This window comes from Oncorhynchus mykiss, chromosome 16 (genome assembly GCF_013265735.2).
Source record: "Oncorhynchus mykiss isolate Arlee chromosome 16, USDA_OmykA_1.1, whole genome shotgun sequence".
NCBI lineage: Eukaryota > Metazoa > Chordata > Actinopteri > Salmoniformes > Salmonidae > Oncorhynchus > Oncorhynchus mykiss.
In genome coordinates this window covers 40,805,825-40,830,840 of record NC_048580.1, presented here as the reverse complement: position 1 = coordinate 40,830,840, position 25,016 = coordinate 40,805,825, and the positions used below count along the sequence as shown (strand labels likewise).

General features: G+C 42.3%; 1 protein-coding gene across 3 annotated transcripts in view; it reads left to right on the top strand.

The window, feature by feature from the left end:
• The first annotated feature begins 212 nt into the window (after nucleotides 1-212).
• LOC110491969 (limb region 1 homolog-like protein) overlaps nucleotides 213-25,016 on the top strand; it is a 40,134-nt gene continuing 15,330 nt past the window's right edge. Inside the window, exons 1-2 of one of the 3 annotated variants that reach the window (XM_021565877.2) lie at nucleotides 214-393; nucleotides 550-613. In XM_021565877.2, coding sequence (XP_021421552.1) covers nucleotides 551-613 — 63 coding nt within the window. In that variant the 5' untranslated portion in view covers nucleotides 214-393; nucleotide 550. Of the gene's footprint in view, nucleotides 614-25,016 lie in introns of all 3 variants that reach the window. The other 2 variants (XM_036946880.1, XM_021565876.2) reach the window with 2 other exon arrangements.

The following is a 25,016-nucleotide window of genomic DNA, read 5'->3' as shown; positions in this document are numbered from 1 at the left end:
GTATTATTTTATTCTAGTAAAATACTTTGACAAAAATATCAGGGTCACACTGTGTTTAATTTGCATGAAACAATGCTTGGACCAATCAGCTCACAGCGAAGTCTCATCTGCCAATCACAATATACCCTAGGGAAATATTCAACCAATCAATACCAGATTTTTACATTTAATTGGAAAGGTGCGGTCCCCCCCACCGCCACCATGTTGTGTTTGGAATTAGCTGTGTTCTAATCTACTGTCATAAATGGAACTGTAAATTCGAATCTTGAACAAAATGTCAGCAAGAAAATACATCTAACCACACTCCCCTTTCTCCACCCCTGCCCACGGCCCGCCCCGCACGCTTAAAACGCACTGAGGACCGTGATGCTTGCTAGTGGAGTTGAAACAGGGGTACATGACCGTAGTTTTGCTATTAGTTTAGGACAAATGTAGGTAGCATGCCACAATGTTCTAACCGGCGAGAGATGTTTTGTTGTTTTATCGCCCGGTCACCGCGCTTTTAGCCACGTTTTATGATATTTTAACCCATGCGTTATGGTTTCGTAGGATGGAAGTAGACGACGTGTCGGTTAGAGAGCAGCTTTTCCACAACAGAGTGCGAGAGACGTTTGTAAGTAACTTTAAACCTCATATAAAAGCATTTCAGCGAGAAGTTCATCCGTGCTAACTACATTGTGGAAATATTTGTAACTATTGTGTGTGTTCAATGAAAACCATGCCATGGATGCAGTGGTGTTAACTACTGAAGTACACATACTGAATTATTTTTTTGTGGGGGTGTATCTGGATTCCGTAGGCTACTTTACTATATATATTTATATAACTTTTACTTTACTACATTCCTGACGAAAATGATGTACTTTATACTCCATAGATTTTCCGTGACACCCAGAAGTACTCGTTACATTTGGAATGCTTAGTAAGACAGGAAAATGGTCATATCCACGCACATTATCAAGATAACATCTCTGGTCATCCCTACTGTCTGATATCTGGCGGACTCACGAAACACAAATGCTTCGTTTGTAAATTGTTGGATTGTAACCCTGGCTAAACGTACAATTTTTAAAACAAGACAATTGTGCCGTCTGATTTGCTTAATATAAAGAATTAGAAATGTATACGTTTACTTTTGATACTGAAGTATATTTAAAACTAAATGCTTTTAGGCTAACTCAAGTAGTATTTTATAATAACTGTAGCCATATGTTATTGCGGGGGACCCTACAGCTGGTACTGTGTGTGCCTCCAGCTGGTCATTATCGAGAAACGGTTCTAGAAACATAAATCCCTCTACTTACATATCATATAAAAAATAATTTCACTAATGTACACTTACTGTACACCAAGTTGGGAGCAAGTCACTATTATTCGCGTCAGAAGCAAGTCTCGAGTCACATTCTAAGAACGAGTCGAGTCGCAAGTTTTTTTTCAATCTTAAGCCAAAAAAAATAATTTGATTCATGTAACAACTTGCTCAACTACAAAGCTTTGTCTATTTTATTGAGGCTACCAGACTGCCCTTTACATTATTTTGTCTACAACATATTTATAATAAGGGTTCTGTTGAGAAAATTGGACCTCCCTGAAATGACAATGGATAGCACTTACCATACCATCCCTGGGAAAAACAAAACAAATGACCATGACCCTCCCCTATACCCGAAATAATTAAAACAAAGTGGATAGCAGAGAACATGTTTATCCTCGCTTCTTGAACAGACCAGAGCCTTGGATGTGCAGTTCTAGAAGCTGTTCTATGTCCTGCAAGCATTAGAATACATGGCAACGCAGGAATTCTGATGGTTGTGGGTTTGCAGACCATCGTGGACAAGAGTAGGGGTGTAAAGATCTCCTTTATAGTAAAAGCATTGCAGAAATCTATCATTGCATTTGCAGGTCTGAGGATAAAAAAATGTAAACATTTAATGCAATTCTACTTCATTTTACATATAAGCATAACCTTTTTTTAATGCCACACAAATGACTGAAATTACAGGCCAAGAATGGACAGAGATAGGCCTGTGTTCATAGAAGCATATTTATCCAATGCCAACTCAGTGTCTTGTTTGTAATGAAATTGTCCCTATTTGCAAATAATTACATCTGAGACATCATTAGGAATCTGAGCATGGTACTTTCAAAAGTTCGGCCTACATTTCCACCCCGGACACAGTATGCTTACCGACTCAGAAACATTTAAGCTTTAACTGCTGGCTACTCTTCCGTGGCGTAAACCCAGTGAGAGAAGATCACACGTGTATCACCTAAATGCTGTCTGGGTTTGAACGTCTTATATTGTACAGAAAGTGAATAGTTTAGTCAATTGATGGTGACAGGATTATATTTCTTCCCAAGCTAAGTACATTTTCTGTCTCCTCTGCTATAGATGGTTGTAGATGTCTCAATGTCAAAGAAACTAAACATTAATATCCCCATATGCATCATAGTCGCGTCTTTCCCGGGTATTATACAGCTTTTTTTTGTAGCACAAAAATAGGATCTGTTTTATTTTCTTAAGTCTTTAGGTAACGATGGGTAGGCCTGTGCTTTCTGCCATTTTCTTTGACTCCTCCTGAACTGCCACTGTAGGCCTACATAGCACAGCCATTGGTTAGGCAGCACACTAACACGTTTTTGATCAGCAAGAGCAGAGGCTCGTGATCAAGATTAATTTTTTTATTTTTTTTAATTGAACCTTTATTTAACTAGGCAAGTCAGTTAAGAATGTGTTCTTATTTACAATGACCGCCTAGGAACAGTGGGTTAACTGCCTTGTTCAGGGGGCAGAACGACAGATTATTACCTTGTCAGCTCAGGGTTTTGATCTAGCAACCTTGCGGTTACTGACCCAACGGTCTAACCACTAGGCTACCTGCCGCCCCAAAGACTAAGGAGATTGTGGACTACAGGAAAGGAGGACCGAGCATGCCCCCATTCTCATTGACGGGGCTGTAGTGGAGCAGGTTGAGAGCTTCAAGTTCCTTGGCGTCCACATCACCAACAAATGAACATGGTCCAATCACACCAAGACAGTCGTGAAGAGGGCATGATAAAACCTATTCCCCCTCAGGAGACTGAAAAGATTTGGCATGGGTCCTCAGATCCTCCAAAGGTTCTACAGCTGCACAATCGAGAGCAATCCTGACGGGTTGCATCAATGCCTGGTATGGCAACTGCTGGGCCTCCGACCGCAAGGCACTACAGAGGATAGTGCGTACAGCCCAGTACATTACTGGGGCCAAGTTTCCTGCCATCCAGGTCCTCTATACCAGGCGGTGTCAGAGGAAGGCCCTAAAAATGGTCAGACTCTAGTCATACTGTTCTCTCTGCTACCGCACGGCAAGCGGTACCGGAGCGCCAAGTCTAGGTCCAAGAGGCTTCTAAACAGCTTCTACCCGCAAGCCATAAGACTCCTGAACATCTAATCAAATGGCTACCCAGACTACTTTCACCCCCCCCCCCCCCCCCCCCCCCTTATGCTGCTGCTACTCTGGTATCTATTAATAACTCTACCCACATGTATATAAATGATTGACTCTGTACCGGTACCCCCTGTAGAAAGCCTCACTATTGTTATTTTACTGCTGCTCTTTAATTGTTACTTCTTATGTTTGTAGGTTTTTTCTTAACTGCATTGTTGGTTAGGGGCTTGTAAAGTAAGCATTTCACTGTAATGTTGTAAGCATTTCACTACACCTGTTGTATTTGGTGCAAGTGACAAATAACATTTGATTTGAATATCCATTGTGGTGAGTAATGAAGCATAGTTTTATTTACACCATCCCAGCTATCTTAGAAATATAACTTTGCTCTGTGCTTTTCTGAGCGTGCACTTCGTAGGCTATGGATTGTTTTATTGTGACTAGAGGTCGACAGATTATGATTTTTTTTTTCAACGCCGATACCGATTTTATTGGAGGACCAAAAAAAAAGCCGATACTGATTAATAGGCTGATTTATTAAAAAAAATATATATATATATTAAAAAAAAATAAAAAATAAAATAAAACATAATAAAATGATTTGTAATAATGACAATTACAACAATACTGAATGAACACTTATTTTAACTTCATATAATGAATCAATAAAATCAATTTAGCCTCAAATAAATAATGAAACATGTTCAATTTGGTTTAAATAATGCAAAAACAAAGTCTTGGAGAAGAAAGTAAAAGTGCAATATGTCCCATGTAAGAAAGCTAACGTTTAAGTTCCTTGCTCAAAACATGAGAACATAGAAAGCTGGTGGTTCCTTTTAACATGAGTCTTCAATATTCCCAGGTAAGAAGTTTTAGGTTGTAGTTATTATAGGAATTATAGGACTATTTCTCTCTCTACCATTTGTATTTCATTAACCTTTGACTATTGGATGTTCTTATAGGCACTCTAGTATTGCCAGTGTAACAGTATAGCTTCCGTCCCTCTACTCGTTCCTACCTGGGCTCGAACCAGGAACACGACGACAACAGCCACCCTCGAAGCAGCGTTACCCATGCAGAGCAAGGGGAACAACCACTCCAAGTCTCAGAGTGAGTGACGTTTGAAAAGCTATTAGCGCACACCCCGCTAACTAGCTAGTCATTTCACATCGGTTACACCAGCCTAATCTCGGGAGTTGATAGGTTTGAAGTCATAAACAGCTGCTGGCAAACGCACAAACGTGCTGTTTGAATGAATGCTTACGAGCCTGCTGGTGCCTACCATCGCTCAGTCAGACTGCTCTATCAAATCATAGACTTAGTTATAACATGATAACACACAGAAATACGAGCCTTGGGTCATTAATATGGTCGAATCCGGAAACTATCATCTCGGAAACAAGACGTTTATTCTTTCAGTGAAATACGGAACTGTTCTGTATTTTATCTAAGGGGTGGCATCCATAAGTCTAAATATTCCTGTTACATTGCACAACCTTCAATGTTATGTCATAATTACGTAAAATTCTGGCAAATTAGGCGGGCCAAACTGTTGCATATACACTGACTCTGCGTGCAATGAACGCAAGAGAAATGAGACAATTTCACCTGGTTAATATTGCCTGCTAACCTGGATTTCTTTTAGCTAAATATGCAGGTTTAAAAATATATACTTCTGTGTATTGATTTTAAGAAAAGCATTGATGTTTATGGTTAGGTACGCATTGGAGCAACGATATGCACCGCAGCGACTATATGCAACGTAGGACACACTAGATAAACTAGTAATATCATCAACCATGTGTAGTTAACTAGTGATTATGATTGTTTTTTATAAGGTAAGTCTAATGCTAGCTAGCAACTTACCTTGGCTTACTGCATTCGTGTAACAGGCAGTCTCCTCGTGGAGTGCAATGTAATCAGGTGGTTAGTGTTGGACTAGTTAACTGTAAGGTTGCAAGATTGAATCCCCCGAGCTGACAAGGTAAAAATCTGTTGTTCTGCCCTTGAACGAGGCAGTTAACCCACCGTTCCTAGGCCGTCATTGAAAATAGGAATGTGTTCTTAACTGACTTGCCTAGTTTAAATAAAGGTGTAAAAAAACACACAAAAAACGGCCAAATCGTTGTCCAAAAATACAGATTTCCGATTGTTATGAAAACTTGAAATCGGCCATTCTGATTTAATCGGTCGACCTCTAATTGTGACCACACCAGACCATTAGGCAATAAGCATCAGAAAATGCATCCCTCCCTACTCCGTATCCAAGGCTTGGTCTGGCAAACTATGTTTGCTGGAAAATAGCTGCTGGCTGAGGATGCTGCTGGGACACGTAGTATTTACTTTATCGCTCTTTACTTTAATTGCTGTTTGATCTGGCTTTTGAATTTAGCGCATTTACCGGCGTCATGGTTTTGTCTTCGTTTTTCGTTCAGCTTTTTGCAGCACCGGTCTGGTAAGGTTGAACGCCCCCTCTACTCTCGACAAAAGCTTCTCCCGGGTGGGTATTACTCCTACTCCCGTTGTCTGTTGCACTGCTGTTTGGATCCCACCCAGCGATCTGTTCCCCATCTGCCCTGGTCTGTCTCCCCTGTCTGGTACAGGTACCCCTTCCACACTCGCATCCAAAACGCATGCACATAAATACACACACACCGCAGATTTTGGACTGAACTGCAAGCAATTATTGTAGGATTAGATATACTGAACAAATATAAACGCAACATGAGACCATTTCAAAGATTTTACGGAGTTACAGTTCATGTAAGGAAATCGGTCAATTGAAGTAATTTCATTAGGTCCCATCTATGGATTTCATGTGGGTAGGTAGCCCCCCCACCCCCCCCCCTCCCCAGACCTGTCAGGTGGATGGGATTATCTTGGCATAGGATAAATGCTCACTAACAGGGATGTAAACAAATTTGAGAGAAATACGCTTTTTGTGCATATGGAACATTTCTGAGATTTTATTTCACGGGACCAATACTTTACATGTTTGGTTTATATTTTTGTTCCTTGTAGATTTACCACATAAACATAAGTATTCGGACCCCTTTTACCACATTTTGTTACGTTACAGCCTTATTCTAAATGGATTGAATAAATAAAAAATATTTGTTACATCAATCTAAACACAATACCCCCTAATGACAAAGTGAAAACCGATTTATAATTTTTGGGGGGCAAAATTTGCAGAAACTAAATAATACCTTATTTACATAATTCAGACCCTTTGCGATGAGACTTAAATTGAGCTCCGGTGCATCCTGTTTCCATTGATCATCTTTGAGATGTTTCGACAATTTGATTGGAGTCCACCTGTGGTGAATTCAATTGATTGGACATGATTTGGAAAGGCGTACACACCTGTCTATATAAAGGTCCCAGTTGACAGTGCATATCAGAGCAAAAACCAAGCCATGAGGACGAAGGATTTGTCCTTAGAACTCCGAGACAGGATTGTGTTGAGTCACAGATTTGGGGAAGGGTATCAAAAATGTTCTGCAGCATTGAAGGTCCCCAAGAACACAGTGGCCTCCATCATTCGTAAATGGAAGAAGTTTGGAACCACCGAGACTCTTCCTAGAGCTGCCGCCCGGCCAAACTAGGCAATCGGGGGAGAAAGGCCTTGGTCAGGGATGTGAGTGACCAAGAACCCGATGGTCACACTGACAGCGCTCTGGAGTTCCTCTGTGGAGATGGGAGGACAATCAAGAAAGACAGCCATCTCTGCAGCACTCCACCTATCAGGCCTATATGGAAGAGTGGCCAAACGGAAGCCACTGCTCAGTAACAGGCATTTGGCAAACTCCAAGCGGGCTGTCATAAGGCACCTAAATGACTCGGATCATAAGAAACAAGATTCTCTGGTCTAATGAAACCAAGATTTAACTCCTTTAGCCTAAATACCAAGCATCACGTCTGGAGGAAACCTGGCAAACCTGAAGCTTGGTGGTAGCATCATGCTGTGGGGATGTTTTTCAGCAGCAGGGACTGGGAGACTAGTCAGGATTGAGGGGAAAGATGAAAGGAGCAAATTAGAGATCCTTGTTGAAAACCTGCTCAGGACCTTCCACTGGGGCTAAGGTGCACCTTCCAACAGGACAACGACCCTCCGCACACAGCCAAGACAATGCCAGAGTGGCTTTGGGACGAGTCTCTGAATGTCCTTCAGTGGCCCAGCCTGACTTGAACCCGATCGAACATCTCTGGAGAGACCTGAAAATGGCTGTGCAGCAACGCTCCACATCCAAACTGACAGAGCTTGAAAGGATCTGCAGAGGAGAATGGGAGAAACTCCCCAAAACGGGTGTGTAAAGCTTCTAATGTCATACCCAAGAAGATTTGAGGCTGTAATTGCTGCCAAAGGTGCTTCAACAAAGTACTGAGTAAAGGATCTGAATAATTATGTAAATGTAATATTTCAGTTGTTGCTTTGTCATTATGGGATATTGTGTGTAGATTGAGGGGAGGGGACAATTTGCTCAATTTTATGCATTTTAAACGTGTGAAAGCAAGCAAAGCACTCTCCACTGGCGTTAGTTTGGAGAGCGCAAGTGGGGAGACGCACCTATGGTGTCTTCGCCACAGTAGTTCCTTTTAGCAACAAATTCCAAATGCATGCATCATAAGACAATTATCAATTTTTAGCAATTTTGACATAGCAAAAAAACAATGACAGCATGTTTGTGGCTTCTTCAGTATACACACGTGTACGGCGACGCAGATAGCTAATAGCCCAGGTAGTCCACTATCTTCTGTCTGTTTTCCGTGCTGTAACATGGAAATATGGCCGTGTGGGAACCCTATAAAGGTGTATATCATTTTAGCCCTTTTGTTTAATTTTTTATTTTTTTTCTCTCACCGTTATGAAAGGTAAGGTTCTTATGCTTCCAAAACCATTCCACAAGAGACACATTTTAATTTTCAGGCCCTTAACAACCCCCCTCCCCCACACCCACAGAAGACTGTTTCTTGCAATGACTTGTGTGTAATATAATGGTCCTGAGAGCCATTATCAAGGGCCAGCTGAGACACAGAAGGGTGACCCAAGAAGGAGCCCTTTCTTGCATCTGTGGCCCTTCTCTTTTTTCCCCCTGGGGCCAATGCATGCATTCAAAAGTCTTAACACCAAGCCCTATTGCCAAGGGTCCCCTTCTAAAAAAATATGGGGGATTGGATGTGATGCAGACAATTACATTGCTGGAAGCTACACTATCTGCAATATTAAAGCTGATCAACCCCCCCCCCTCTAGTCTAGGGCTGTGGTGGTCATGACATTTTGTCAGTCGGTTATTGTCATGCAAAAGACTGCCAGTCTCACGGTAATTTAGCATGAATTAACATTAATTAACAGCATCTCCAGGCCTCCATACAAGCCACATCCAGCCAGATAACATACAGTAGGCCGACTCCTGTTCTTCTGAAGTAATTTTTTTTCATATGTTTCTTTAGACCTGCCATCACAATAAATACATGTTAATTTAGGTGTATATTAAATGGATTTATTATACTTTTTTCAAATGTAGTTGTTCCGAAGGAGTGCAACAGCAGCTTGTATGCTTGGAGGACTGGCGATGCTAAACGTGTTTATGGTAATTAATGCTACATTTTTTTGGTCCAATGGAAATGCGAGAGGATGTCGTACCTCTGCTAGAGGCTGTGTGACAGCCGGGTGCAACTTTGCTAATCTGCGTACAATAAGTATCTTTTGTGTTTTGAATATTATTTCTCGCTGGTATGAAAGTTGTTCCAAAGGTTTCCAAAACTGCACGCGTGGATTATTACATTTTCAAAATGTTTAAATGAAGCGTTGGGATTGTAGTTCACATGAAGCCAGCTGTGTTCCGTACCTTCTGCTGAGAACCTAAAGGGGGTGCCCTTGGCTTCTCAAGAGCTTAGGTTCGGGGTGTTTTAATTCAGATTCTCAGTGTTAGAAACGGGCAACGTTTTATCGGAGCTCAAGGCGAGGCGCCATCTTAGCCATGAGCTAGCCTATGCTTCCTCTTCCAAAGCCTTGGTTATATAATGTAATGTTTGTGCTGTATTGAATTTACCTGACATGTTGACACTTGGCATCAGCATGTTCACTTCCCTGTGAGATGCTACCCTGGTCTGGCCTGTTGGCACTGTACAGCTGCTCCCAACCTCCCGCTGAACTTCAGACCTCACTGCTTCAACAGGGCACATGGAGACGACCCTTAACCCCACAAAGCACAGCAGTTCTCATGTAGACTTAGCTACTCCAGAACAAGCCTTGTTCCATGAGCCAAGTAGATAATGGGTACTGTACTTTAGGCACTGTACAAACTAACATCTGACATGTATACAGAACAAAATTATAAACGCAACATGCAACAATTTCATTGATTTTACCGAGTTACAGTTCATATGAGGAAATCAGTTGAAATACATTTATTAGGCACTAGTATATGGGTGTCTAATGACTGAGAGTACTGATATCTGTTGGTCACAGGTACCTTTAAAAATAAGGTAGGGGCATGGATCAGAAAACCAGTCAGTATCTGTTGTGACCGCCATTTGTCTCATACAGTGTGACAAATCTAATTCCCAATAGACTTGATCAGGCTGTTGATGGCCTGTGGAATGTTGTCCCAATCTTCAATGGCCGTGTGACATTGCTGGATTTTGGCGGGAACTGGAACATGCTGTCGTACACATTGATCCAGAGCATTCCAAACATGCTCAATGGGTGATATGTCTGAGTATGCAGGCTATGGAAGAACTGGGATATTTGAACTTCTAGGAATTGTATACAGACCCTTGCGAGATGGAGCCATGCATTATCATGCTGAAACATGGCAGGACAAGGACTCCGTGTCTCGTTATCGCTGTGCATTCATATTCAAATCTCTGTGCATTCAAATTGCCATGCAATTGTGTTCGTTGGTTGTAGCTTATGCCTGCCCGTACCATAACCCCACTGCCGCTCTGTTCACAACGTTGACATTAGCAAACCACTTGCCCACACAACCCCATACACGTGGTCTACGATTTTGAGGCCGGTTGAACGTACTGGCAAATTTTCTAAAACATTTGGAGGTGGCTTACGGTAGAAATTATCATTCAATTCTCTGGTAACAGCTCTGGTGGACATTCCTGCGGTCAGCATACCAATTGCATGCTCCCTCAACTTGAGACATCTGGCATTGTGTTGACAAAACTGCACATTTTAGTGGCCTTTTATTGTCCCTTGCACAAGGTGCACCTCTTGTGATCATGCTGTTTAATCAGCTTCTTGATATACCACACCTGTCAACAAGATGAATTATCTTGGCAAATGAGAAAGGCTCACTAACAGGGATGTACATTTTTTTTAAAATTTTTACAAATTTGTTTGTGCGTATGGAAAATTTCTGGGCTCTTATCTCAGTTTATGAAAAATGGGACCAACACTTATATTTTTGTTCATAAATTGGTAATTTAATTTGTGTTTATCTTTTCTATATTGAATACATCATTTAAACATTCAGTGTAGGTTGGAAAAAGTATGAACATATTCACAAGAAGCGTTGCCTGAGGTGAACCATACCTCCAACAAAAGAGATCTCAGATGATTAAGAATTGTTGCCTTGCATAAAGCTGGAAAGGGTTACAAAAGTATCTCTAAAAGTCAGTCCACGGTAAGCCAAATTGTCTATAAATGGAGAAAGTTCAGCACTGTTGCTACTCTCCCTAGGAGTGGCCGTCCTGCAAAGATGACTATAAGATCAGAATGTTTAATGAGGTTAAGAAGAATCCTAGTGTCAGATAAATACTTACAGAAATCTCGAACATGCTAACATCTGACGAGTTTACGATACGGTAAACACTAAACAAGAATGGTGTTCATTGGAGGACACCACGGAAGAAGCCACAGCTGTCCAAAAATATTGCAGCACATCTGAAGTTTGCAAAAGACCACCTGGATGTTCCACAGCACTATTGGCTAAATATTCTGTGGACAGATTAAACTAAAACTGAGTTGTTTGGAAGGAACATACAGCACATCAACCTCATCCCAACTGTAAAGTATGGTGGAGGGAGCATCATGGTTTGGGGCTGCTTTGCTGCCTCAGGGCCTGGGCAACTTGCTATCGTTGGGAAAGTGAATTTCCGAGTCTATCAAGACATTTTGCAGGAGAATGTTAGGCGATCTGTCCGCCAATTGAAGCTCAACGGAAGTTGGGTGACGCAACAGGACAACGAGCCAAAACACAGAAGTAAATCAACAATTGTTTCAACAGAAAGAAAAAACAATGCCTTCTGGAGTGGCCCAGTCCTGACCTCAACCCAATTGAGATGCCATGGCATGACCTCAAGAGAGCGGTTCACACCAGACATCCCAAGAATATTGCTGAACTGAAACGGTATGGTAAAGAGGAATGGACAAAATTCCTCTTGACCGTTGTGCAGGCCTGATCTGCAACTACTGAAAACGAGGTTATTGCTACCAAAGGAGAGTCAACCAGTTATTAAATCCAAGGATTCACATACTTTTTCTACCCTGCACTGTGAATGTTTTACATGGTGTGTTCAATAAAGACATGACAACGTATATTTGTTTGTTATTAGTTTAAGCAGACTTAGATGAAGATCAGATCAAGTTTCATGAAGAATTTACGCAGAAATCCAGGTAATTCCAAAGGGTTCACATAGTTTTTTTTCTTGTACTGTACATGAATCTAGCCCATTTTGAAATTGGTGTCACCCCAAAAACATTTTGCAGCGTCACACAACAAATACATTTGCAATCTTATAAAGGCGTAGTCATTCACAATGCTTTATTAAGAAGTGTAATCGACTACTGAGCGTGTTACATCTAACCTGTCCAAGCAGGAATGCATGACTCAAAATATTGATATGCAACCTAATCCAGTGATTGTCATGAATTTTCGGTTGGCAATTTTTATATTTTAGTAATATTTTACTTTCAATAGGGCTTCAGATTTTTCAGATTCGTTTTTTTAGTTCAAAAGAGATGAATTGGTCTTAATCTTTGAACTAAAATGTGTATATAGGCCTAATTCAATTGGTGCCAATTCGCCACAGGAAGTGGAAACTCAAAACACATTAGCTAAATCATTAACTCTAAATATAACCCCTACTGCTACTAGCCATGTATTAATCTAACAGTAAATGTAATGTCCTAAAACAAATATTGAAGTGAGTCTTAGTGCACTCCCAATGGCCGAGGCGCAATTTGTTATTTCAAAGCCGTATCAGAAATATTGTTTAACAGTGTGCTTTGAGCTCAATTTTTAAAATGTATATTTTTTTTAACTAGGCAAGTTAACAAATTATTATTTACAATGACTGCCTATCATTGTTAAATTCAAACCCTCGTCTTTTTAATATGGACAACAGTTGCGTTTCCCTCCCAATTGCATTTTGAAATGTTATACTATCACGATGGGGGCAAGAGTACGAAAGGCAGAAGGTAGCTCAAATAACCTACTTGTCTCATTCCTCCATAATCAATCCTATTGACCAGCTGTAACACCACGTAGGTGTCTTGCCTGATTCATTCATCTTCTCCCCTTCCACAGTTCAGACAGGGCCTTGGTTCTATGAGCTACTAATGTGTGCGTAAATGGATTTCACCTAAACTAAAAGCATTGTGTGTGTGTGTGGAACAAATCATTCACTAAACCTTGAACCTCAACTGATTTATTGTAATACATGTGGAAATTGAGCAAGTTGACGTGACTAAACTGCCTGTAAACTGTCAAGGTCAAAACATGTTGATAGAATAGTAGCTAAGATGGGGAGAAGTCTGTCCATACTAAAGCTCTGCCTTCTTAACGATCTCAACAAGGCAGTGCCTACAGGCTCTAGTTTTGTCACACCTGGACTACAGTTCAGCCATGTGGTCCGGTGCCACGGAGTTACAATTGGCTCAGAACAGGGCAGCACGCTGGCCCTTAAATTTACACGGAGAGTACTTTTAAAAAAAAATTTTTTTTAAGGGCCACGGAAATCTCTCATGGCTCATTGGATGAGACGTTGACCTTCATCACTACTTGTCAACACTTCTTACAAAAAACATGCTGAATGCATGACGTCATAGAACTCTATTTCACATCAGGTAACTGATGCAAGCAGTTGAACAACTCCCACAAATATACCTTATGGGACTGTGAAGACACACACGCAATGGGGATCCTTAATAAATAGAAATATCCTCTTATTCCACTTGTAAACAGTGTTGCTTGAATTCCAGAATGGCTTAATCATCGAGATCAATCTGTTGATTTGTATTCTGGGCTAAAAGGCTACCTCGATAGTGGACTTGTTCCATGCTGTACCAACTGTCTTCACAATAGAAAGGATCTCTGTAATGTGTAAAAAGCTAGGAAGGAAGTGAGCAGTTTCCAAAACTTGCATTTCACTGCTTCAGCACAAAGGTTTATTCAGGGCATGACGTTGAGCCAGCTTTCTGCCCCTACCACCCCCTCAACACAAAAGCTCAGCAGCATTTGTACTTGTATCATAACTGTAAACCCACTCTAAACTCCAGACCACCACCTTGTTCTCAACCACCTGGTAATCTCAGGCCCCTCAGCCTGTTGTCAACTGCCAGGGTCTTGTTGTGGTCAGTGTAGTATACTGTAGCAAAACGTTTTGCAACGGTATACAAAAATCTATTTTACTCTTGGACCAGTTCAAGTAGTAAACGCGTGTTCACCTTCAACGACTTAACCCTCCCAGGGTGTTGTAACCCCCCCCCCCCCCACCTACCGGTACTTTCCCTTTTGTGGATATAGCTTGCTTATTGCCCAGGTTTAGACTGCACATTGACATTTAATTCAGTTTGTTGGCTAATCTTCGTTCTGCTTTTTAAGCAGTGGGGCAGTCCCACTCCTCACGAATGTTTTGTTTATTGGACAGGCAGGATAGAAGTAGAGGAACAATGGCGTAGAGCTGCTAAAATGGCACTAGGCCAGAAATGAACCCATGCTGCATAGGTATATGTGCCCCTGAGGCAGCGGCTTAGACTGCTAGTACGGCGGTTCCCAACTACAGTCCTTGAGTACCCCCAGCAGCACACATTTTTGTTGTAGCCCTGGACAAACATACCTGATTCAACTCATCGAGGGCTTGACGATTAGTTGACAAGCTGAATCGGGTACGTTTGTTCGGGGTTACAATAATGTGTTGTTGGGGGTACTCAAGAACCAGAGATGGGGACCACTGTACTAGGCCACTAATATTTTTGTTTTGATACTCCGCATTTGTATTGTAATTGTTTTTGTTTTAACTAGTGCTGGGTGGTATATTGTGTTTGACTATATACCGGTATTGATACATGGGCCAGTTTTGGGTCTTTACTTTATTTTCTAGAATGGTATTTGAATGTTTGGTTTGTTAAATGTGATATGCGTCCATTTTATAGTTTACACTGCTACTTGAGTCATCCCTCTTCTCTCTCCATGCCGCTTTCCACACAGACCTAGCCCTGTCCCGTCACTCGAGGAGCGATGGGACAAAAAAGAAACGTCCCTTTTTCAGGACCCTGTCTTTCAGATAATTCTTAAAATTCCGGAACACTTCAGATCTTTATTGTAAAGGGTTTAAACACTGTTTCCCATGCTTGTTCAATGAACCATAAACAATTCATGAACATGCACCTGTGGAACAGTCATTAAGACATTAACAGCTTACAGACGGTAGGCAATTAAGGTCACGGTTATGGAAATTTAGGACACTAAAGAGGCCTTTCTACTGACTGAAACACCAAAAGAAAGATGCCCAGGGTCCCTGCTCATCTGTGTGAGTGCGCCTTGCATGCTGCAAGGGGGCATGAGGACTCCAGATGTGGCCAGGGCAATATATTTCAATGTCCGTACTGTGAGATACCGAAGACAGCGCTACAGGGAGACAGGACGGACAACTAATCGTACTCACAGTGGCAGACCACGTGTAACACCTGCACAGGATCGGTACATCCGAACATCACACCTGCGGGACAGGTACAGGATGGCAACAACTGCACGAATTACACCAGGAATGCACAATCACTCCATCAGTGCTCAGACTGTCCGCAATAGGCTGAGAGAGGCTGGACTGAGGGCTTGTAGGCCTGTTGTAAGGCAGGTCCTCACCAGACATCACCGGCAACAATGTCGCCAATGGGCACAAACCCACCATCGCTGGACCTGACAGGACTGGCAAACAGTGCTCTTTGCTGACGAGTCGCGGTTTTGTCTCATCAGGGGTGATGGTCGGATTTATTGTTGAAGGAATGAGTGTTACAACCAAGGCCTGTACTCTGGAGCGGGATGGATTTTGGAGATGGAGGGTCTGGGTCTGTGTCACAGCATCATCGGACTGAGCTGCTTGTTATTGCAGGCAATGTCAACGCTGTGCGTTACAGGGAAGACATCCTCCTCCTTCCTGCAGGCTCATCCTGACATGACTCTCCAGCATGAAATACCACCAGCCATACTGCTCGTTCTGTGCGTGATTTCCTGCAAGACAGGAATGTCAGTGTTCTGCCATGGCCAGCGAAAAGCCCAGCTCTCCATCCCATTGAGCACGTCTGGGACCTGTTGGATTGGAGGGTGAGGGCTAGCCCCCCCCCCCCCCCCCCCCCACCCAACAGAAATGTCCGTGAACTCGCAGGTGCCTAGGAAGAGTGGGGTAACATCTCGCAGCAAGAACTGGCAAATCTGGTGCAGTCCATGAGGAGATGCACTGCAGTACTTAGTACCTGGTGTGGCCACCAGCTGCATTGACTGTTACTTTTGTTCAGGGACACATTATTCCATTTCGGTTAGTCACATGTCTGTGGAACTTGTTCAGTTTGTCTGTTGAATCTTATGTTCATACAAATATTTACACATGTTTGCTGAAAATAAATGCAGTTGACAGTGAGGACATTTCTTTTTTTGCTCAGTTTAGTTGGTCTTTTCTTAGGTTTTAGCTAAATCGTGTTAGCTGCTAATCGCTTGTTAGCTGGCTAGCTAATACATGTACTGAGTCAGCAAACCTGGCTAGCTCTACAGCCTGATACCAGTGACGGTGTAAGCCCAAATCAGAATGTTTGCAACAGGATCTTCTAAATCAAAGGGGAATAGGCGAAGCCTGAATATATTGGCTACATGAAGAAACATTTTAATGTAGGCTAAGATTATGGGGACCCTTAGTAAACACTGACCAACACTTTGGTTCCTAAGCTGTCACTAACTCTTCCCTGGCATTTTCATTCGTTGTCCTGTCAAACACTGTATTCAAAGTGCCCACTTTCTATCCTAACTATATCATTAGAATAATCATTCTCTTTCTTTGATTCCAACCGTGTTTTGATCTACATCGCAATTAAAACATCTGGTAAAAAAAAATAAGGCCTAGATTTTTTTTTTGTCCATATCCTGCTGCCTGTGTGGAAATGATCTCAAATGAGTGTAGGAAATGCAGGCAATTATTTGTTTTTATTGAACAGTATGACACAATCAGAATGAAGAAAGACTCATTGAATTCACATGCGTGTGTTGCCACCCTAGGTTCACGCACTATTCATAAAGCAAATGTTGAACTTTTACTAAAAAAAACATTAAGTACTGTTAAAAAAAAGAAAATAAAAAAATATTGTGAATGTATTTTGGCAATATCGCCCAGCCCAAGTTGTTGTATTTGATGATTAGCTGTATCAGGCTAGCTTTACATCACAATTGGTAAGAGTTTGTCAACAAATCTACAGTGCCTTGCGAAAGTATTCGGCCCCCTTGAACTTTGCGACCTTTTGCCACATTTCAGGCTTCAAACATAAAGATATGAAACTGTATTTTTTTTTGTGAAGAATCAACAACAAGTGGGACACAATCATGAAGTGGAACGACATTTATTGGATATTTCAAACTTTTTTAACAAATCAAAAACTGAAAAATTGGGCGTGCAAAATTATTCAGCCCCTTTACTTTCAGTGCAGCAAACTCTCTCCAGAAGTTCAGTGAGGATCTCTGAATGATCCAATGTTGACCTAAATGACTAATGATGATAAATACAATCCACCTGTGTGTAATCAAGTCTCCGTATAAATGCACCTGCACTGTGATAGTCTCAGAGGTCCGTTAAAAGCGCAGAGAGCATCATGAAGAACAAGAAACACACCAGGCAGGTCCGAGATACTGTTGTGAAGAAGTTTAAAGCCGGATTTGGATACAAACAGATTTCCCAAGCTTTAAACATCCCAAGGAGCACTGTGCAAGCGATAATATTGAAATGGAAGGAGTATCAGACCACTGCAAATCTACCAAGACCTGGCCGTCCCTCTAAACTTTCAGCTCATACAAGGAGAAGACTGATCAGAGATGCAGCCAAGAGGCCCATGATCACTCTGGATGAACTGCAGAGATCTACAGCTGAGGTGGGAGACTCTGTCCATAGGACAACAATCAGTCGTATATTGCACAAATCTGGCCTTTATGGAAGAGTGGCAAGAAGAAAGCCATTTCTTAAAGATATCCATAAAAAGTGTAGTTTAAAGTTTGCCACAAGCCACCTGGGAGACACACCAAACATGTGGAAGAAGGTGCTCTGGTCAGATGAAACCAAAATTGAACTTTTTGGCAACAATGCAAAACGTTATGTTTGTCGTAAAAGCAACACAGCTGAACACACCATCCACACTGTCAAACATGGTGGTGGCAGCATCATGGTTTGGGCCTGCTTTTCTTCAGCAGGGACAGGGAAGATGGTTAAAATTGATGGGAAGATGGATGGAGCCAAATACAGGACCATTCTGGAAGAAAACCTGATGGAGTCTGCAAAAGACCTGAGACTGGGACGGAGATTTGTCTTCCAACAAGACAATGATCCAAAACATAAAGCAAAATCTACAATGGAATGGTTCAAAAATAAACATATCCAGGTGTTAGAATGGCCAAGTCAAAGTCCAGACCTGAATCCAATTGAGAATCTGTGGAAAGAACTGAAAACTGCTGTTCACAAATACTCTCCATCCAACCTCACTGAGCTCGAGCTGTTTTGCAAGGAGGAATGGGAAAAAATGTCAGTCTCTCGATGTGCAAAACTGATAGAAATACCCCAAGCGACTTACAGCTGTAATCGCAGCAAAAGGTGGCGCTACAAAGTATTAACTTAAGGGGGCTGAATAATTTTGCACGCCCAATTTTTCAGCTTTTGATTTGTTAAAAAAGTTTGAAATATCCAATAAATGTCGTTCCACTTCATGATTGTGTCCCACTTGTTGTTGATTCTTCACAAAAAAATACAGTTTTATATCTTTATGTTTGAAGCCTGAAATGTGGCAAAAGGTCGCAAAGTTCAAGGGGGCCGAATACTTTCGCAAGGCACTGTATAAGACAATAGTTGGCCTGTGGTAAATGGGTAATCTAGCCCTATACCCTTCAAAGAAGACGTTGTTTTTGTTACATTCAGGTCATGTTGGCAAAACATTGTAGGCAGCCTGTCCTGGTTGCTGAATTCTGTCAAAGATTTAGCCTGTTTTGTGACTGTCTGAGTCTGTGTCCCATAGCCTGACTGCCCATCCAAAGTGTGGCATCTATTCTCACTGCCAAAATGAGAAACCATCCTGGAATGGTAGGAACTTTACTGTGGTTAGGCTAGTTTGTATGGGTCAGGACCGAGGCCTAATGAGTGAGTGAACCACTTGTTTTCCCCCTCGACTCTCATTGTTGGGATGTGATCCTATGGCTAGGAAGCGGGGGGGACCACCATTTGATACTGAAACGCGTCCTCTTCCATTGTCAAATGTACTTTGTACATATGTCAGAATAATGTAGGGTCTAAGCATTGACGTAATGGGGAGTGTGCATGCTTGAACGTTTATTTTTTAAACAAGAAGTTGACCTATTACTGTAGTGAAATAATTCCCTGCTTGAACAGATATGCCTACAATTACAATAAGAGGTGATGTCTAGTATGTTATCATATTTCAATAGATTGGGTTTAGGGCCATTATTCAGTTCACACGGACAAGGTGTGCTTGGACATGCGTTCTTCAATCTGTAGGAAATGCAGGTCCGCAATGCTGTAGTTAAAAGGAGTGCACTATAGAAGGAATAGAGTGCCAATTGGGACACAACCCTTACTAGGCAGAGGAAGCCATTTTTGTCACGTCTCTCTCTGCCACTCTCCCAGAAGGGGACTTACACATCTGTTACTCTAACCTCAGGATGAAGTCCTGCATCCTGTCACCCTCCCCTCACCCATCTCCCTCTGAGCTGCATGGAGCTGGGCGGGGAGGATGTGTGTTTTGTGTCCTTAGTTGTCTCTTTAATAGGTTTAGTTTGTGTAGGATCTCCTCCAACTTCCTTAGAGCACACATCCACTCACTCAACACATTCAGTTTTGGTGAATAATGTATTCATGCCCCACTACATACAATAACAAAACAGTGATTTGGAGTAGTCCTGAGAGTGTAGCCTACTTAATGTGTACATAGATTTAGTTTCAAGAGGAACGTTCTTCTGAGTACATGATTGTTTACTGCCACAGTGGTAGTTTACTGTCCTTCCAGACAAGGACCAATTAAATTGTGCATTCAAAGGAGAAGATGCTATTAAGAGCATTTCATTCAGGCCTCAAGTCACAGTGCTCTTTTGTGATAGTTACCTGCATGTGGTAAAATTCATTGGTCATTGGTTCAATTGAGTTGGGCTACAGATACAGTTGAAGTCGGAAGTTTACATACACCTTAGCCAAATACATTTTAATTCAGTTTTTCACAATTCCTGACATTTAGTCCTAATAAAAATTCCCTGTCTTAGGTCAGTTAGGATCACCAATTTTATTTTAAGAATGTGAAATGTCAGAATAATAGTACGATTTATTTCAGCTTTTATCACAATCCCAGTGGGTCAGAAGTTTACATGCACTCAATTAGTATAGCATTGCCTTTAAATTGTTTAACTTGGGTCAAACGTTTCGGGTAGCCTTCCACAAGCTTCCCACAATAAGTTGGGTGACTTTTGGCTCAGTGAAATAATCTGTCTAAACATTTGTTAGTAATTTTTCCAACTGAATAATGTCCTAACCAACTTGCCAAAACTATAGTTTTTTTTGTTGTTGAATTTTACCACTTTTTCTCCCTAATTTCGTGGTATCCAATTGTTTAGTAGCTACTATCTTGTCTCATCGCTACAACTCCCGTACGGGCTCGGGAGAGACGAAGGTTGAAAGTCATGCGTCCTCCGATACACAACCCAACCAAGCCACACTGCTTCTTAACACAGCGCGCATCCAACCCGGAAGCCAGCCGCACCAATGTGTCGGAGGAAACACCATGCACCTGACAACCTTGGTTAGCGCGCACTGCACCCGGACCGCCACAGGAGTCGCTGGTGCACGATGAGACAAGGATATCCCTACCGGCCAAACCCTCCCTAACCCTCCCGATCGCGGCCAGTTACGACAGAGCCTGGGCACGAACCCAGAGTCTCTGGTGGCGCAGCTGGCGCTGCAGTACAGAGCCCTTAACCACTGCGCCACCCGGGAGGCCCAAACTATAGTTTGTTAACAAGAAATGTGTGGAGTGGTTGAAACGCTTAGGTTGGAGTCATTAAAACTACTTTATGTAAACTCCCGACTTCAACTGTAATGTGGAAGATGTGGTCCTTGTCCACAGGTACATTTGATAAGAGAAATATATTTTCCCCTTTTGAAGTTGTCCTTTCCAGCACAGTTCCAGGCTGCAGATATAGTTGATGCATAACCCAGCCAGCCCAGCTCTGTCTGGCTTGGCTCGGATGTTTACCCCCCCCAGACAACCGGGTCAGCAGACGGCTTAAATGACTATCCGCTTAAATAGGATTAAATCAATGTTCAGTCGGTCAAGGAGTCAACTCTTGCAAAATACTACAGACTAGATGGGTCTAAATCAATTCAGGCTGGCTGCATGTTGAGCCTCGTTGGGGTTTAAGGTCTGTGTAGTCTTCTCCTAATCCCTCACACTCACCCCCTTTCTCCCTCTCTCCAACTGGGTAAACTGGTTATTTGCAGACACCCATCTGTCCCTCTTGGTCTTTGTCACGAATGTCTCTTTGTAACCAATAACCGTCTCATGGTAAAGTGTCACTTGTGGTGATCTGGGTTTCCCGACGCACCCAAAGTGGTGTGAGCCTGGGTTGTCAAGAGAAATAACATGGGCTACTTTAGCAATGAAGGCTTTAGGAACACCAGCCCTGGGCGCTCACTTGTCATTCCAGTGGATGATTGTACTGCATTTTGATGTGGAAGTTATAGCTTGTTGTGACCTGAAAAAGCTTGATGTCAGTTCAAAAACATTTGACCGAGGTTTGAGTCCAACCCCACACATCTTGACTAGGCCTACCTAATAATATTTACACAACTATGCCTGTGTCTGAGTCCTTATGATTGTCCTGCTTTGTCTCCCTGTTATCTTACCTGGCTTATCTTGCTCTGGTGCCATGTCTTGGGTCCTGTTCTCTCTCTCTCTCTCTCCTCTTAAATGTTCCTCCTCTATCTGTGCCTCTCACCCCCCCCACCCCCCCTCATGTGTCTGTACACACCCCATGGAGCCCCCAGCCTTGTCAAGCTTCTCTGCTAAACTGTGTACGTGACCAACAAACTTTGATTTGTTAAGCATGTCGCGCAGCAATGCAGCCATAATGACTACAACTCCCAAGTGGTGATGATCAACATGGTCTCGTTGGTTATCACCGGTATGTTATGTCATAGGTGTATTTTTTTTTAAAATTATTTTTCACGGTTGACTTCACCTGTGTGGTTATCTGAAGCTAGTGTATTATCCACTTAAATAAAATAAAAAAATACCTTTTGCTATGGGCACAGCCTACTGCAGCGTGCCGGTGGAAATCTGAGTAATTTATTCGAAAGGGTTCCATTTTTATAGAGCATAAAAGTAAACAAGTGTAAGTGTAACAATCAACTATAGGCTACATAACTACACTGAACAAACATATAAACGCAACATGTGTTGGTCCCATGTTTCATGAGGTAAAAGATCCTAGAAATGTTCCATACTCACTAATTTGTCTACATCCCTGTTAATGAGCATTTCTCCTTTACCAAGATAATCCATCCACCTGACAGATGTGGCATATCAAGAAGCTGATTAAACGGCATGATCATTACACAGGTGCAACTTGTGCTGTGGACAATAAAAGGCCACTCTAAAATGTGCAGTTTTGTCACAACAGAATGCCACAGATGTCCCAAGTTGAGGGCTTGAGCAATTGGCATGCTGACTGCAGGAATGTCCACCATAGCTGTTGCCATATAATTTTATGTACATTTTTCTACCATAAGCTGCCTCCAATGTTGTTTTTAGATCATTTGGCAGCACATCCAACTGCCTCGCAACTGCAGACCATGTGTAACCATGCTAGCCCAGGACCTCAGGGAAGCTCATTTGCGAGGTTGTTGTCCTCACCATGATCTGACTGCAGTTCAGTGTTGTAACAGACTTCAGTGGGCAAATGCTCACCTTTTGATGGCCTCTGGAGAAGGGTGCTCTTCACGGGTGAATCCTGGTTTCAACTGTACCGGGCTGATTGCAGACGGCATATATGGTGTCGTGTGGGCGAGTGGTTTTTATTGATGTCAACGTTGTGAACAAAGTGCCCCATGGTGACAGTGGAGTTATGGTATAGCCAGGTCATATCAATGGCAATTTTAATGCACAGAGATACCGTGACGAGATCCTGAGTCCCATTGTCGTGCCATTCATCTGTCGCTATCACCTCCATCATGTTTCAGCATGTCTCAAGGATCTGTACACAATTCCTGGAAGCTGAAAATGTTCGTTCTTCCATGGTCTGCAGACACACCAGACGTCACCCATTTAAGCATGTTTGGGATGCCCTGGATCAACGTGTATGAAAGCGGGTTTCCGTTCCGGCTAGTATCCAGCAACTTCATACAGCCATTGAAGAGGAATGGGACAACATTTCACAGACTACAATCAACAGTGGCCTCCATCATTCTTAAATGGAAGAAGTTTGAAACACCAAGACTCTTCCCAAGAACCCGATGGTCACTCTGAGAGCTCCAGGGTTCCTCTGTGGAGATGGTTGTCCTTCTGGAAGGTTCTCCTATCTCTGCAGCACTCCATCAATCAGGCCTTTATGGTAGAGTGGCTAGTTGGTGGTGGTGGCAGCATGCTGTGCGGATTATATTTTTCAGCTGCAGGGACTGGGAGACTAGTCAGGATCGAGGCAAAGATGAACGGAGCAAAATGGAGCGCGCTCCTTGCTGAAAACCTGCTCAGGACCTCGGACTGGGGCAAATGTTCACTTTCCAATAGGACAACAACCCTACGCACACAGCCAAGACAATGCAGGAGCGGCTTTGAGACAAGTCTCTGAATGTCCTTGAGTGGCCCGGACTTGAACCCGATTGAACACCTCTGGAGAGACCTGAAAATAGCTGCGCAGCGACGATCCCCATCCAATCTGACAGAGCTTGAGAGGATCTGCAGAGAAGACTGGGATAAACTCCCCAAATATATAGGTGCGCAATGCTTGTAGCGTCATACCCAAGGAGACTTGAGGCTGTAATCACTGCCAAAGGTGCTTCAACAAAGTACTGAGTAAAGGGTCTGAATACTTTAGTAAATATATTTCTGTGTTTTAAATTTGCAGACATTTTCTTAAAATCAGTTTTTGCTTTGTTATTGTGTGTAGATTTGATGAGGGGGGGGGAATATAATTCTATCCATTTTCTAATAAGGCTCTGTTATGTAACAATGTGGAGCAAGTCAAGGAGTCCAAATGCACTAGCTTCTATGTGCTCCCAGTCCCCGGGTACAAGCTCTGAAAGCTACCCTATTGATTCATTTTTATTTTTTAGGGACAATAATAACAACAATGCAAGTGAGTGCAAAACTCTAGTCTAGACTGTAAACTGCAGTGAATAGCCTGTCGTTTTGAATGCTTATTATTTTGAAATAACTGCATCTAGCCTGCCTGATTGGGCAAACATTTGGATCAGTTATGGGTCTTTTTGTTGGCAGTTTAACTTACAAGCTCCAGGCACATTTGCAGGCCAGTAATATGTTGTATTTCGTTAGGATGTTTTGGCTAACAGAAACGTGCTAATGCAGCGATCTCTAGTGGCGCGCATATTAATAATGATAATGCATGAGCGTGGAGGAAGTTGTATCCACAGTTCCCCCATTTTGTCTGATTGCATACTTATAGGATATGTTTCTTCATTTGTGTTAATTTAGAGGTGGCTCCACGGGTCCAAGATGTGGTGGGGTATTTCAATAAAGACTAACCCAGTGGTTCTCAAGCCTCTCCTAGGGGATCCCCAGCCGGTTCATGTATTTGATCTATTTCAGAACTAGCACACCTGATTCAATTTGTCAATAACCCTTGATTAGGTGAACTAGTTCAGGGCTAAAACCATATTGTGACATGTCTGGGGGTCCTGTGGAGAGGTTGGATAACCACTGGGCTAACCTAACCAGGTAAATCTCCGGACCTAAATTGGAGGGTATGAAATGGTAACAAATCAGCTGTAAAACGGTTTTATATGGGCTATGATGGGACCAGATTTTTTCTAATCCGGTCGTATGGTTTAAACAAACAAAATAGACAACTGCAATTGCACAGTAGA